The sequence below is a fragment of the Cicer arietinum genome, chromosome 3 (genome assembly GCF_000331145.2).
Source record: "Cicer arietinum cultivar CDC Frontier isolate Library 1 chromosome 3, Cicar.CDCFrontier_v2.0, whole genome shotgun sequence".
NCBI lineage: Eukaryota > Viridiplantae > Streptophyta > Magnoliopsida > Fabales > Fabaceae > Cicer > Cicer arietinum.
In genome coordinates, this window is record NC_021162.2 from 49,598,874 (window position 1) to 49,614,355 (window position 15,482).

The 15,482-nt window shown below is 25.8% G+C and overlaps 1 protein-coding gene across 1 annotated transcript; it reads left to right on the forward strand.

The window, feature by feature from the left end:
- Positions 1 to 10,371: 10,371 nt before the first annotated feature.
- Positions 10,372 to 14,975, forward strand: LOC101514754 (equilibrative nucleotide transporter 3-like). Its single transcript, XM_027333068.2, has 10 exons — positions 10,372 to 10,475; positions 10,672 to 10,726; positions 10,852 to 10,956; positions 11,045 to 11,200; positions 11,285 to 11,428; positions 12,401 to 12,506; positions 13,322 to 13,476; positions 14,123 to 14,283; positions 14,374 to 14,632; positions 14,752 to 14,975. The coding sequence occupies exons 2-10, from the start codon at positions 10,685 to 10,687 to the stop codon at positions 14,869 to 14,871; spliced, it is 1,248 nt and encodes a 415-aa protein (XP_027188869.1). The 5' UTR covers positions 10,372 to 10,475; positions 10,672 to 10,684; the 3' UTR covers positions 14,872 to 14,975.
- Positions 14,976 to 15,482: the final 507 nt, after the last annotated feature.

The window sequence follows — 15,482 nt, forward strand, 5'->3', positions numbered from 1 at the left end:
TATATATATATATATATTAAGAGCTAGACCAATATTAATACATATGTTAATTATTAATTATTAAAAAATTGTTTTGTTAAATATTACTTATTTGCTATCAAATATAATTTTTTTAGTTAAAGTGGTTAGTAAAATTTAGAAAGGACAATTTTTTGGGAAGAATGTAAATTTAAATTATAAATATAATTTTTTAATTAAATTTTACTTGTTTTTTGTCAAAATCTAAATTATTAAGAACTTATTCACTTCAAAATCGAAGAGTTAACAAAAGAAAAAAATATCAAACGAAAAACTATTCATATCAAAATCACGTCAATGTGATTATAAGATTCAAATAAAAAAATTTGAAAAAAAAAGGTTAAATTAATGTGTTTGTCATTGTTTATGGTCTCAGAATATGTTTGATATTTATTTATTTAAATTCATTTTAATTATGATTTGTATGATTTAATATATTTTAAAAGAATATGTGTTGTGACAATTTATTTTTAAAAAAAATCTTATTTATTTATTTATTTTAAATCACCTAAATGTTAGTCTAATAATACAAATGCATTTATTGGATGCACAAAATTGGTTAAGAACAAAAATAGATTAGAATAAGTCAAAAGATGACGAAAATGACCTAAATATTAATCCAATGACACAAACGCACTTATTGAATGTACAAGATTGATTAAGAACACAAATGAACATGATGACGAAAATGACCTAAATGTTAATCCAATGCCACATATTTATTGGATGCACAAGATTGGTTAAGAACACAAATGGATTAGAATAAGCCGAGGGACGACGAAAATGACTTAAATATTAATATAGTGACACAAAACACTTATTGGATGCACAAGATTGGTTAAAATACAAATGGATTAGAATAAGGTGAGGGAGGACGAAAATGACCTAAATATTAATCCAATGACTCAAGCGCACTTATTGAATGAACAAGATTGGTTAAGAACACAAGTGGATTAGAGTAAGCCGAGGGAGGATGAAAATGACCTAATACTAAATATATAAAATACTAATTTATATTTAAAATGCATTACATACTAACACGGGGTAGAGTAATATCTGACTTAAAAATTACAAACAAATAGCAACGCTACTGCAATCAAACACCACTATCAAAAAGAAAAAATAGTTAAATAAATAACTTAGAATTAAAAATTAACATAAAGTAAATACTTACTGAAACTCAAGAGAGAAATAAGAAATCAATCTGATGCAAAAAATGTTAGAAACATTTTTTAGGAAAAGCCGGAGAGTAATATTTGTAGAGAGAAAATTTAGGGAGAAAGTCGAGAGAAAATTTAAAAAGAAGTTAGAAGTAAGAAATGAGAGGAAGAATGGTGAATTGATATATAGTGAAAAAAGAGTGCATTTGTGTCGGTCACAAAGGTCAATGGCTTTATTTGATATATGTGGCGGCCTTTGACGTTAGTAAGTTGCATGGGTAAGAATTTTGACGGGATATGCCGTCACAAATGTACATTTTAAATCAGTCAAACCTGTTGTGAGAATAACATTGTGTAACCGTTTTTAACCACCACAAATATTGTATTTGATTTGTAACGAATTTTTAGGCTACTAATAACAACCAATTTGAATTTTAGCATTTGCGGTAGTTTTTTTAACTAGTAATGTTATTCTCATAACACGTGCACACTTAAAGCAACCAATTAATACGATATTTTTTTCTTTGGTATCATTAAATCATCTTTATTAGGTATTTGTATATTTGAAACTATTTAATTTTTAAACTTACAAATATTTTACACGATAATATTTATATAGGAATTTATTTATATACAAATTACATGGGTATATTTATCTTTTTATAATATGCATTGTACAACTATTATGGGTCATTAGAATATTATAGATGTTGGTTATTATTATTACTCTCAGTCATCAATTTAAATGCTAATGGAGTTTGACATTTCTAATTATAATAAAGTAAATTGTAAGTTTTAATGAATAGTTCTTTTGCACAAGAAATTTTACTGAATAGCTGTATTAGTGAATGGTTACATCTCACCGAAATAGAAACAGTAAAAAGAATCTATTTATAGATATCCAAAAAGATAAATATATTTTACATGAAGCTAAAAAAGTTTACACGAGACCGTGTTGTATATATTTTTATGAGGATGAAACGGTATTGATATTAGAGCTAAATATTTACATTATAAAGAAATAAAAAAAATCAAGAGAACGGGCTTATGTTTTTAGAGTTACGTCATATGTTACAATGACTCTAAATACAAAATTTGACGAGCTATTGGACAAAAACTGATTTTAAACCGATAAGTGACTTACATTTATAATTGATAGTATTGGAAATAATTTTGAGAATAATAAGAGTTAAGTTGATATGAATTAATAGTGTTTATAAGGTGGATGCATGTCAATTGAGGTGTGTTTTAAGGATACTTAATTTTGTGAAGAGATGAGAATTTACGTAACTTGACTACCATATATATGTCGCCGCGGTCGTTCAGGTGATTGAGATTGGGCTACTTTTAGTATTTAGAAATTTGTGGTTGATAATTTGTCTTGCACAATTTAGAGAGTATCACAATTTAAAGACAACGACTTAATTCATACAGTTTTTCGAAACTCAAAAAATTAACATGTAGAACAAAATGTAATTTAATACATTAAAACTCAAAAACTAACATATAGAATAAAATGTAAATTAATAACAATGTATTCATACATTTCGTTGGTAATAGCCCACCATATCATTGTCAAAGGTGTGCGACCGTACGAAGAGTCTTAATTTTCAAGAGTAAAAAAATTAATTTTTATAGTATAAAATAAAATATGATAAAATAAAATATATTGTAAAAAATTATATTTCTTTTATAATGAAATATAAACAAAAATAAAAAAAAATAAAAAATAGACATACCTATACTAAATTTTTAACTAAATATATCAACATTTTAACTAATATTTTTGTTTATATCTCATTTCAGATGGATTATAGTAAAAAAAATAACAATGTTTGAGTGGTTCAATGTTTTTCTTCTTCTTAAATTCTAAGTCTAATATTGTAAATTTATTCATTATTAGACCCTTATAGTTGAATATATATATATAAAAAGCAAAAAAGATTAACTTTTTTTTATGCTTGTACTGTAATTAAAACCCTAGAAAGTAAAAATATTTTGTCTTTCTCAATTCTCTTGCTCTTATTACTCAATGATCCCTCAAATTTGTGTAGAATAACAAAAAATAAGATTATTTTTTATAAAAATGTCTTTTACTAACAATTATTTGTCCCTACTCTCGTCACAATTTTTCTCTCTTCTTGATATGATTGTTGAATAAGATTTTTCATGCAAAAACATGTTGATCGAATAAAACATAATAAAATTCATTATTATTATCATTATCTTAGTCATAAGATCTAAAGTGAAACAACTAACATGTATAAAAAAAACCATAACGAATTGATTAATATTGCATCATTCATGCCACCATAGTTAGTGTTTTTTTTTAGAAGTCGTAGTCTATGTCTAAATCTTTAAAGTAATTATCAATAAAAGATACGATAATCTAAAAGAGAAAATATATACAATATAAAGATGAATAATTTGAAGTAGCAATGTCAATCAAAAAAGGGGGTTTGAATTATAAAGTTACCCTTTTAAAAATTCATGTTAAAAACTTAAGAAAATAACTCAAGATTGATATTGGTTGTGAAAACAAAAAACAGATAATGTTTTTGGTTTTAACCAGAAAACAGATTACGTTCTTGGTTTTAACCAGAAAACGAAAAACGTTATTGTTAGTTAAAATCAGTAATTCAATTTATGTATTTAACTTGATAATCAATCGGACTGAAAGTAAATAGATTAGGGAAGAGATATCACACAAGAATATATCTTGTTTCACCCAACTCATGCTACGTACAGTCCTCACAATTGTGAGATTTTCCACTAAGTGTTCAAAACAAAGAACTTTCTTGCTTTTACAGCACCTAGCTCAGATCAACATTGATCTGTTACAAAGTTAAAACATTTCCACTCAGAAAGGAGTTTAATCAGGTGACCTATCAAACTTGATAGGATTTCTTATAATCTACCAAAACTATAATAAACTCTTATAGTTCGAGTTTTATAATAATGATGAGATTGTTTTGTTAGAATCAGAGAAAGCTCAACACTTGTTTGAGTTCTGATTCTTTGACATAAAAATACACAAGAATGATTCTAAAAATCGAATGGGAAAAATCAGAACTAATTCAATGTATGTGAGTGAGAGAAATTCAAGTATGATTGAAATGAGTAATGAATTTTCTTAGTACTTGAAGCTCTAATTTTTCCTTGAGTTTTACCTTCTTTTTATAGGCTTTAGGACAGCCAAAAAGAGTCATTGGAAGTGTTATGCTATCATGTGTCAGATTTGACCAAAGACCACATTTTATGATTAAAAAATATTCAAGTTTTTGAACACTTTCGAGTTTTGTTTGACTCGTCTGGATTTCTTCATTCTTGGAAAACTATGATCTTGTTTAATGATCATTTAATCTTTAGATATATGATTGATAATATCAGTTCAATATAGTGTTTTGATTCGCACAAAACAAGCTGAATAATGATGATGATTTGCTGCATAATGTTTATTGAAAATTATGGAGATTGATGATCAATCTAGATACTTAGTCTTGAACATCCTAGAGATTGATAATCAATTTGGAGACTGATCTGATAATTCTGGAGACTGGTCTAATAACTCTGGACACTAATATGATCATTCTAGAGATTGATATGATCATTCTGGAGACAAATCTGATCATTCTGGAGACTTATGAGAACTTTTTGCAGATTGATGTTATCATTTTGGAGATTGATGTTTAACATGTTGGAGATTGATAATCAATATGGAGGTTCAGTCTTGATCATTCTTGATGTTTTCCTGATCAATCTGGACGTCTTGTACAATTCAAGATTGTTTAACTCTCTTGACAGTCAAGCTGGAGAATGTTCAGACTTGCTTGAACTTGTTTGATTCATGACATTTTCTCTTTGTGATTTGAGTAGTTTCTTTGAATTTGATCATCTTAGTTTGTTCCTTGTCAATAGGAGTGAGAATAGGTCAGGTCAGGCCAGACTTTGAAAGACAGGAGTCTGGCCTACGATTTATATTTTCGGCCTACGACCTATCATAGGCATTTTTTTCGGTCTGGCCTGACCTTTTTAAAAGTCTGGCCTGGCCTGAAAGCCTATTTAAAATAAATTTTAAAAAAATATGAAACAAACATCCTTTAAACCCTAAAAAATAATTGTGTCAAATAATAGATTTTTTTTTTTTGAAACAAACACACTCATTATTACCTCTTATACAAATATTGAACGACTATTGAGTGATTGACTAATTGAACGGCTACCGAATATGGAATGCTCACTGAGTGATTGCCTAATTGATAAAGTTTAAAATAGAAAATAATAATATTAATATAATAATAATAAATAATAAAATATATATAGGTCGGCCTGTCAGGCCTAATAGGCTTTTTTATAAGCCTGAGCCTGATCTATTTAAATAAATAGGCTTTAAAAACAGTCTAAGCCTAGCCTTTTTATTAAATAGGTCAGACCAGGCCATAGGCCTCTGACGGACGGTCTAGCCTATTCTCATCCCTACTTGTCAAGTGTTGATGATATAGATGTAAAATTCAGAGGCTAAAACTTATTTTAACTAGTGGAGATTGATTGATTTGGGAGTTGTGATGATCATTCTTGAAATTGGAGAACATTCTCCGTTTTTCAGATTTTGTTAAGAATGTTCTTCATTCTTGTCTGATAAGTTTCTTGCCTTTTTATGCTGATTTATTTGCTTTATTTAAATCTCATCTTTAAATTAATACACTCAAAAGCACAAGTTAAATTAACATAACATTTAGAATTATAATTAACATTCTTAAGTTATATTAAATTATGCATATAGTCCATTAAATTTGACAAAATTTTTGAATTATTATTAAGATATAATTCAAACAACGCAATTAGTTGACTGTCTAAGTTACTTTACAAGCAAATGAAGTTAATGATATTGATTATGTGGATAGACCTTTATTACCAAGTTTTTATAAACTATATACGTGTCTAAATGGTTGTAAAAAAATGAAGAAATATAGATTGTTTATAAGGTTTTATAATTGTTTTCTAAATGATTAGTATGAGAGACTTATTGTTACAATATTTGCTAGAGTTTCTAATGAGAAGATGTTTTCAATTGATCTAGTCTTTGTTTAAGGTGAGACAAATGATGCTTTTGAGATTATTTACATTTTTTTTTTCAAATTATTAATAATTAAATTGCACTTAGGTTTTAAAAAAAATTATTTTTTATCAAAAAAATAGATATAAATTGAAACAATACTATTTAATTTATCATGTGACTTAGTAAATTTTAAGTAAAATTTAAAAAAAATCAAATTTTTTTAAAACTTTTTCCGCAAAATGCAAAAGTTGAATGAATAATTAATATTATTCTGTAAGCATGTATACATTGTGAAAATAACTAAATGTCTTCAAATAACTCAATAGTATATAGTTTGATCTTAATTTAATTGCTCAAACATATCTAGCGGCTTCTAATTCTTCAAACAAAATTTCACTGTCATGATTAGAAGAATTATCACATTTTTGTAAGTTCCAATATGTTTCTATCATATTTTAATTTAAGCTATTATCAAAGAATGATTTAACCCTTAATATGAGACAAAATTGAAAATATTTTAAAAATATTCTCAAATACAGTGTGCTAATTATATTCAAATCTTCTATTAAGTGAACAATTGTTAACTTTTTATTTGAATATAACTTTAATTATATACTTTTTGTATCTTAATAATTATATGTCCTAAGTAATATTTTAGGAGCAATTCTTCAAAGAAATTTCACTGTCATGATTAGAAGAATTATCACATTTTTGTAACCTCCAATATGTTTCTATCATATTTTAATTTAAGCTTATCAAAGAATGATTTAACCCTTAATATCGGACAAAATTGAAAATATTTTAAAAATATTCTCAAATACAGTGTGCTAATTATATTCAAATCTTCTATTGTTAACTTTTTATTTGAATATAACTTTAATTATATACTTTTTTGTATCTTAATAATTATATATCCTAAGTAATATTTTAGGAGCAATTCTTCAAACAAAATTTCACTGTCATGATTAGAAGAATTATCACATTTTTGTAAGTTCCAATATGTTTCTGTCATATTTTAATTTAAGCTATTATCAAAGAATAATTTAACCCTTATATCGGACAAAATTGAAAATATTTTAAAAATATTCTCAAATACAGTGTGCTAATTATATTCAAATCTTCTATTTAGTGGACAATTGTTAACTTTTTATTTGAATATAACTTTAATTATATACTTTTTTGTATCTTAATAATTATATATTCTAAGTAATATTTTAGGAGTAAACAAAGTTTTGGTGCCCTTCAACAATTGGGTTCTTAGGCGGTCACTCATCTCAACCGTCCTCAGAACTACCACTAAACTTAAATAACTAAATCGCAAAAATAAAAATTTAAAAGAGCTAAGTAAAAACTAAACTAACCTTAAAAGTGTGTTTGGTTGGAACTAGATGGAGGGGAGGGGGAAGATGTCCTAATATTTTTAAGTTTTTGTGTTTTTTTAATTTTTAGAAGGAGAGGGAAGAAACTCCATATAACTAAAATACCATTAAAAATCATTCACCTCCCCGTCTTCTTTTTTGAGCCAAATATATCTTCGTTTTTTCTCTTTCATTTATTACAATTGTTCTCCTTCCCTTCATTGAACCAAATAGACTCTAAAAGAACTTTGTATTACAAAAAAACATAAAAAATCAAATCAAACTATCGTGAAACATACAAAATATTGAGTTGTATTTTCCATATAATTTAATATCAAAATTATTTATTAGTATAATTAAATTGTGCACAATATATTCACCAAAATAAAATTAATTGCGCACAACATACACGTGAGAGACGTATATTATATATTTTGACCATACACGTGACGTATAATATATATTTGAAAGTTGATGCATATATCTACCAACCACGGTTCTAAAAACTAGATCAGATTGAACGATTCAACTGGTTGAATCAGAAACCGAAGTTATATCCGATCCAATTGGTCCCAAAACCCGGCCAGTACAAAAATCGGACAAAACCGGTGATAGACCTGTTTATTATCTATCGTTCATCTTGAAAAAGACTTGCTTCTGCTTTTTATATATTTGACATGACTATAGTCTATGTGATAATGTGGCACCATTAACTCATCGGTGTGGGACTTCTCCTTTGTAATTTTCATAATCAAAATCTCATCACATCAACGAAATTAACTTCATAAATAAAATGTATAATTACATTTCTCTACCACCATTCCACTTGCGAGAAATATTCAATTTCTAATTCTCACCTAGTTGTCCGGCCATAACATCTAAAACCACATAGATTAAATAACCTCACACGGCTCAAGCTCACAATCGTTAATCTGTATAAAGGATAAACTATTCATGAATTTGTATGTATATAATATATTAGGAATTATTTTTTTTTATTTAATAATTAATATATTATATTAAAAGGTTGAAAATTATTATTTAATTATATTTCAATTCGACTGTCATTGAATTCCGATTGAATTTTTGAACTTTGAACTCTGAACCTGAACTGGTGACTCGACCCATTTAATAATTCATTTAATTTCTGAATATTACTACTAACTATAAAATTTTAAAACAAAAAAAAAATTACACCTTTAAAAAGATTTGCACATTTATAATCCTTTAAGATTCCATCTATTTATAATGAAAATTTTACTAACTTAAGAATTAATAAACTTTATGATTGAAATGAAATTCAGTCATAAAAAATGATTGAAATGAAATAAATATTTACAACTTTTGGTGATAATTCATGTTTCCTTCAGAACTCATAATTATTGATGCTTAAGTTTATATAATATTTGAGGTAAGTGAGAGTTAAAAATAAATCATACATTCATACATAATAATAAAGTCAGATTTATATAATCATAATAGAATATTATTGAGCTTGTATCACCTTTAATTGTATCACCTTTAATTGGCCACTCCAAACAACTCATCATAAATATGTTCATATTTAAGAAAAACAATTATTTATTAATTATTTATGAATTTAATTTTATATATTGATAGTGCTAAATTGTTTTACACATATTTTTAATAGACATCACTATGTAAATATATTTGACTAAGTGATTTACGGACTTATTTTATAATATCTAAGTAGGTATGATGACAAAATATGTGCTCGAATATACCTATTTTAAATCTATCTTGATTTAGACAGAAAAACCTATTTTGATTAGATGTGGTGCAAATGCGAATTTTTTCCAAAATTAAAACTCAGGGACAGGGTTGGGGTGTTAATATCTACCTCGCAACTGTCTCGTTAGTAATATTATTGTTATTTTTAAATTTTATATACATGTATATATTGAATATATTTAATATTATATTAAAAATTATAATCTTCTTTCTCTCTATACAAAATATAATTTTAATAATTTTTAATTTTATTATTGTATAACAATTATTATTTTATTATATTAACTATAATTAATATAAATTTTAAATTTATTATTTTATATATATGAATGGTACGAGTGTCTGCATGAAAACCTGAACTCCATCACAAACGAAGATGAATACTAAATTTCACACATAATAAGAAATAGAGACAAATATAAACTTTTATCCGCTAGTCGAATGTGAAGATGGAGAAAATAAAATCCGCCCTCATCCAACAACCATAGTTACATGTAAATAGTGATATTTAATACTACCATAGCTACATTTAAATAGTGGTATATTTAATTAGACGTGTATGAAAAAACGATAATACCGTCAATATATATAATTTTTTAAAATATTCCGGCAGTGGTCAACACACTAGTTAGGGACAAAATAGTAAAAGAAATATTGAAAGGCAAAAGGAGCAAAGTAGTACTACTATAAATTAATTTCAAATACTAATGAATATTAATAATAGCTTATTATTGAATGTTTGATTCGATTTTGATTTGTTTGATTATATTGAAATTTCCTTTTCAAATTAGGAAGAGTCGACATAAGGAAGTACAAATTAAAGAAGAGTTAAATTAAATGCAGACATGTGTAATTTGAAATTGAAATATTTATGAATTGTATTAAAAATAGTTAAAAGCTTTTAAGGTCAAATGAAGGAATAGAAGACTTATATAATAAAATCTTTTGGACAAAGATAAGAGACATTTATCGTAATTTATGTACTAATTCAATTGTGTACTAATTAAATAAGAAGAAAAAAAGAAGAAAAAAAAAACACCACGATCAAACCACAAGTATATAGTTCGGTATCGTCTTGCTGCCAGTTCAAAAACACTGCTTCAAGAGTACTTTTCTTTATGCTAGAAGGTTCCAATTTTTTATAAAATATAGATTGATTTTACTTTCTTTATAAAGACAAAAGAGTTAATATGGTTTTTAATTGTGTATGTTGTTTCCCAATTTTTTTATCTCTTAATTCAATTTACATTGAAGTATCTTGTGTAGAATGAATGTTTTACGAAAGGATTAAAAATTTCATAATTTTCCATTTTTGTTGTGGTAGAGCATCGATCAGTATGGCTATTTTTGATGAAAGTATGGGACAGGAAAACACAGAGGTATAGTATGAATTATTATTATTACTATTATTATTTGTTGGATATTATTATTATTATTATTATTATTATTATTATTATTATTATTATTATTATTATTATTATTATTAATAATAACCTACAAGCAGGGGAAATTGAGAGGGATGTTTATATGTTTCATTCTGGGAATTGGATGCCTTATTGCATTGAACAACATGTGGACAATGGGAGATTACTACTACAAAGTCTTCCCTGTAAGAATCTAATTATTTTTGCATTTATGAAATTACATGTGATGTTAATTATTGGTCTAGCTAACAAAAGTATCTCTGAATGAATTAGAGCTACCATCCTTTGCTGGTATTCACTATCATCTATCAACCATTCTCACTTACAACTACATTCATATTGGCTCACTACGAGTCAAGGATCAATTCAAGGATTCGGAATTTATGTGGATACACACTTTTCTTCATTCTCTCTTCCTTAGTTCTTCTTGTAAGTATATACATCTTAATCCCCACATTAATTACTTGTTTAATAATAATAATAATAATTACTTGAGAGTATTTGGTGCGGCAGCTCGATCTAGCAACATCAGGGAAAGGGGGAATTGGACCTTTCATCGGTTTAAATGTACTTTTTGCTTGTTTTGGAGTTACACATGCTTTTGTCCAAGGTGGTGTATCAGGAGAATTGGCTTTTATGTGTCCTGAGTTCATTCAGGTTTGTCTTCCAATTAAATTATATTGATTTAATTGCATTTTTTTTCTTTATTTTAGTTGAATTATAAAAACAGTCATTTTATTTTATTTGTCTCTAACTTTGGTTTTTAATTAAAATTTTAATTTAAAATTTAATGGAATGTCATTTTTTTTAATGATGTATAAAAAAGAAAAAAAATGATGTGACAGAGTTTACGTGGATTAATTCCATTTTAATATTATTTCAAATTTAAAAAATATAATTTTTATTTTTAAAAATAAATTTCTTATTTTTAAAAACAAATTTTCTATTTTATTACAACATTTTTAATTATTAAAAAAAAAAGATATATAGAACACATTCCTTCATTCAATTTTTTTTTTGAAAAACCTAATTCCTAAATTCATCCAAGCTATCGTGTTCTTCTTTTTCTTCTTCTCCGTTGTTCTTCTTCTTTGTCGTATTCTTCGTATTCGTTATCATCATCTTTTTCTTCTCTATTCTTCGTAGTTGTCACCGTCTTGTTCTTATTTGTCGATGTCGTGTTCTTCTTCTTCGTTCATCTTTGTAGACGATTTTGCTTTGTTTCTTATTGTGCATCGATCGTGGTTGGTACGCCTGATGAGTTTCTAAAAAAAAATTGAATTCTCGTGCGTGCGTCTGATGAAGGAAAAGGAAAGTGTTTTACATATCTTATTTATCTTTTTTGTAATTAAATATTGTAATAAAATAAGAATTTTGTTTTTAAAAATAAGAAATTTGTTTTTAAAAATAGAATGGAATTTGGAATAATATTAGAATGCAATTAATCCATATAGACAGTGCCACATAATCTCTTTTTTTACACATCATTATTTTCGTGATTCAACTAAACTAAATGAGAGAGAATAAATGTGCAATTAAGCTAATTATATTTTTTTTTTCTATTTTAGAAATTATTGCATACAGTCCAATTAAAATTTTATATTTCTTTCTAAAATTGATGTCATGCAGTCCTTTATTGGTGGTATGACTGCATCTGGAGCTGTGGCTTGTGGTTTGAGAATTTTTACCAAATACAATTTTGAGAAATATAACAATGGCCTTCGAAAAGGAGCTTGTATGTTATTCTTTATTCTTTACTGATGCACACATATTTGTTTTAGGCGTTTAATCTTTCTAAAATTAAATATAAATAATTATATGATACGAAATATGAACAAAAATTAATTTAATCATCCCATATAAAATATAGACAATTTTTTTAATAAAAATTAATTATATTTTTTTTTAGAAAACCAACAATTTATTGAATTGGAGTATATAGGGTACTCAACCAATTACATCAAGAAATTATTGCAACATTTGTAGGCATTTCATCTTATAAAAAATAAAGTTTTGGATATTGCAAGGATGAAATCTAAATAAATATTTTTCAGTGACAAAACTTGAAAATTGTTATATTTATATAGATAAAAAATATATTTAAATATTTAGTCCATTTTTCTTTGTCAGATAATGTTTTTTTGTAACATCCACTGACCAAAAATAAATTTTTATAATATTACAAAGATGAAATTCAAATAAAAAGTTTACAGAGACTAAAGGACTAAAAACTATTATATTTATAGGGACTAAAAATATATTTTATTTTATATGAAGTATATTATTTTTATTATTTTTATTATTATTATTATTATTATTATTATTATTATTATTACTATTATTATTATTATTAAATTTTACTCATACTCTTGCACTTCTTTAACAAATAGTACTGCACATAATATCTCAATCCAATGGTTAACAAATGACTATCTTCGTTTGATCACAATAAACCATATACTAGTAATTGACTTTTGTAAAGTCTTGGAGTTATGAAATTTTGTTTAGTTATTTAATATAAACTTCATTACTCTTCACTTTACTTTGCAGTGCTAAGCTTAGCCATCTCTACATTCTTTCAGCTTTTGAGCCTTATCTTGTATGCATTTTACTTTTCCAAGTTATCCATAGTAAAATACTACCGCTCAAAGGCAGCCTCGGAAGGAGCAAAAACCTACATTCAAAATGTTGATACAAACCAACAAGTAATTTTTTTTTGTTACTTTAACTTATGTCAAACTGATTATATACGTTTATTTATTGAAGCATTCTCATTGTAAATATTATTCACACTATCAGTCCAACAAATCTAGAAATTTAAAGTAAAATTTAAGATGTGATTTTTTTAATTTAACAATAATAAAATTTGAGGTTTTTAAGTCTAATTATTTTACTTTATTAAAAAAAATGACGGATATAATGTTAAACAACTTACTAATCAACATTTAATACATTTACATGATTGTGTAATTTTTTTATTAATTAGTACAAAAAATTAAAGAGTAAAATTTGTACTTTAAAGACAAGATTAAAAGTACAAAAATTTATATTAGAGAGTCTTCTTCGTATTTTTTAAGTTGAATGTATAGTCTCAAAAAGCTCAAATGAGAAATTTCAAGACCTTAGAATATTCGTCGTCTTTTTCTATGCATTGGAAGTATCATGATATGAATATTGCACCACAATTTAGGAGGAATAATTATCAACAAAAGTAGATCGCACATAAGATGATTAGTGTTTAGTTGAGAACATAAATTATTTTAGACCGACATTGCTTCAAAATTAAAACTCACATGTTAAGCCAAATATATGTTTTCAATATGCTAAAAAATTCTGAACTTTTGATTATAGGTTGGATTTGTTGCTAATCAACAAGATGGGTTAAGCCATAAGAAGCTATTTATTGAAAACATTGATTATTTTGCAATTATATTTATGACATATGTATTAACCCTATCTATCATGCCTGGATTCTTGTATGAAGATACTGGAATACACAAGCTAGGAACATGGTATGTATTTATAAATTCAATTCCCTATCTTTTGATGTATCCAAGTTCCAAAGTGCAATATTACAATAAACAATTTGTGAATATGTTTAGGTATCCACTTGTTTTGATGACAATGTACAACATTATGGATCTAATATCATCATATATTCCCCTCATCAAATGTTTGAAGTTGGAATCTAGAAAAGGCTTATTAGTTACAACTCTTTCAAGATTCTTGTTGGTCCCTGCATTTTACTTCACAGCAAAATATGGTGACCAAGGTTGGATGATTCTACTTGTATCTTACTTAGGACTAACCAATGGTTATGTCACTGTTTGTGTATACACAGTGGTACCTAAAGGATACAAGGTTAGTATCTTTTTTAACACTCATATTCAATAGAGAGATTTATCATTCATAATATACAATTGTGCTAGATGAATTAATATTATATGAAACTATACATGACACACTTTATGATTTTATAGGGTTCTGAACAAAATGCATTGGGTAATATGCTTGCATTGTGGCTTCTAAGTGGTGTATTTGTTGGAGTTGTTCTTGGTTGGTTGTGGCTAATTGGAAACTCTGTTCCAAAAACACAATAGGATTTTCTGTGAATCATTTCTTAATTTTACTTTTTTTGGTGAAAATAATTGTTTTAGCTAATAGTAAACAAGACAATGTAATGTTAGTGTTAGTGTTAATAACAACAAATGTGTCGATGAATTTTTTTAGCTATTACATATTAGTCATACTTTTAAATTTATTAATTGATATAACATTGATGATCTAACTATTTAATCTCTAAATTAAATAAGTTAAAGGATTTTAAATATCTATTTAATCTCAATTAATTAGACTAAATAAGTTAAAGAATTTTAAATATTGATGATTCATCAATTCAGTCTTAACTATTTAGATTAACTATAATTTTAAAATTTAAATTTTGACGATCCAATAATTCAATCATAATTAATTAGAATGACTCTAACTTAAAAATTTAAATTTTTATAATCCAACAATTTAATCTTAATTAATTAGACTAAATAAATCTTAGAAATTTAATTTTTGATGATCTAAAAGTTTAATCTTAACTATTTAGACCGATTACGACTTAAAAATTAATAACTTAATATATCATATGTAATTATATAAATATTTAAATTATATAATTTAAATATATATATATATATATATATATATATATATATATATA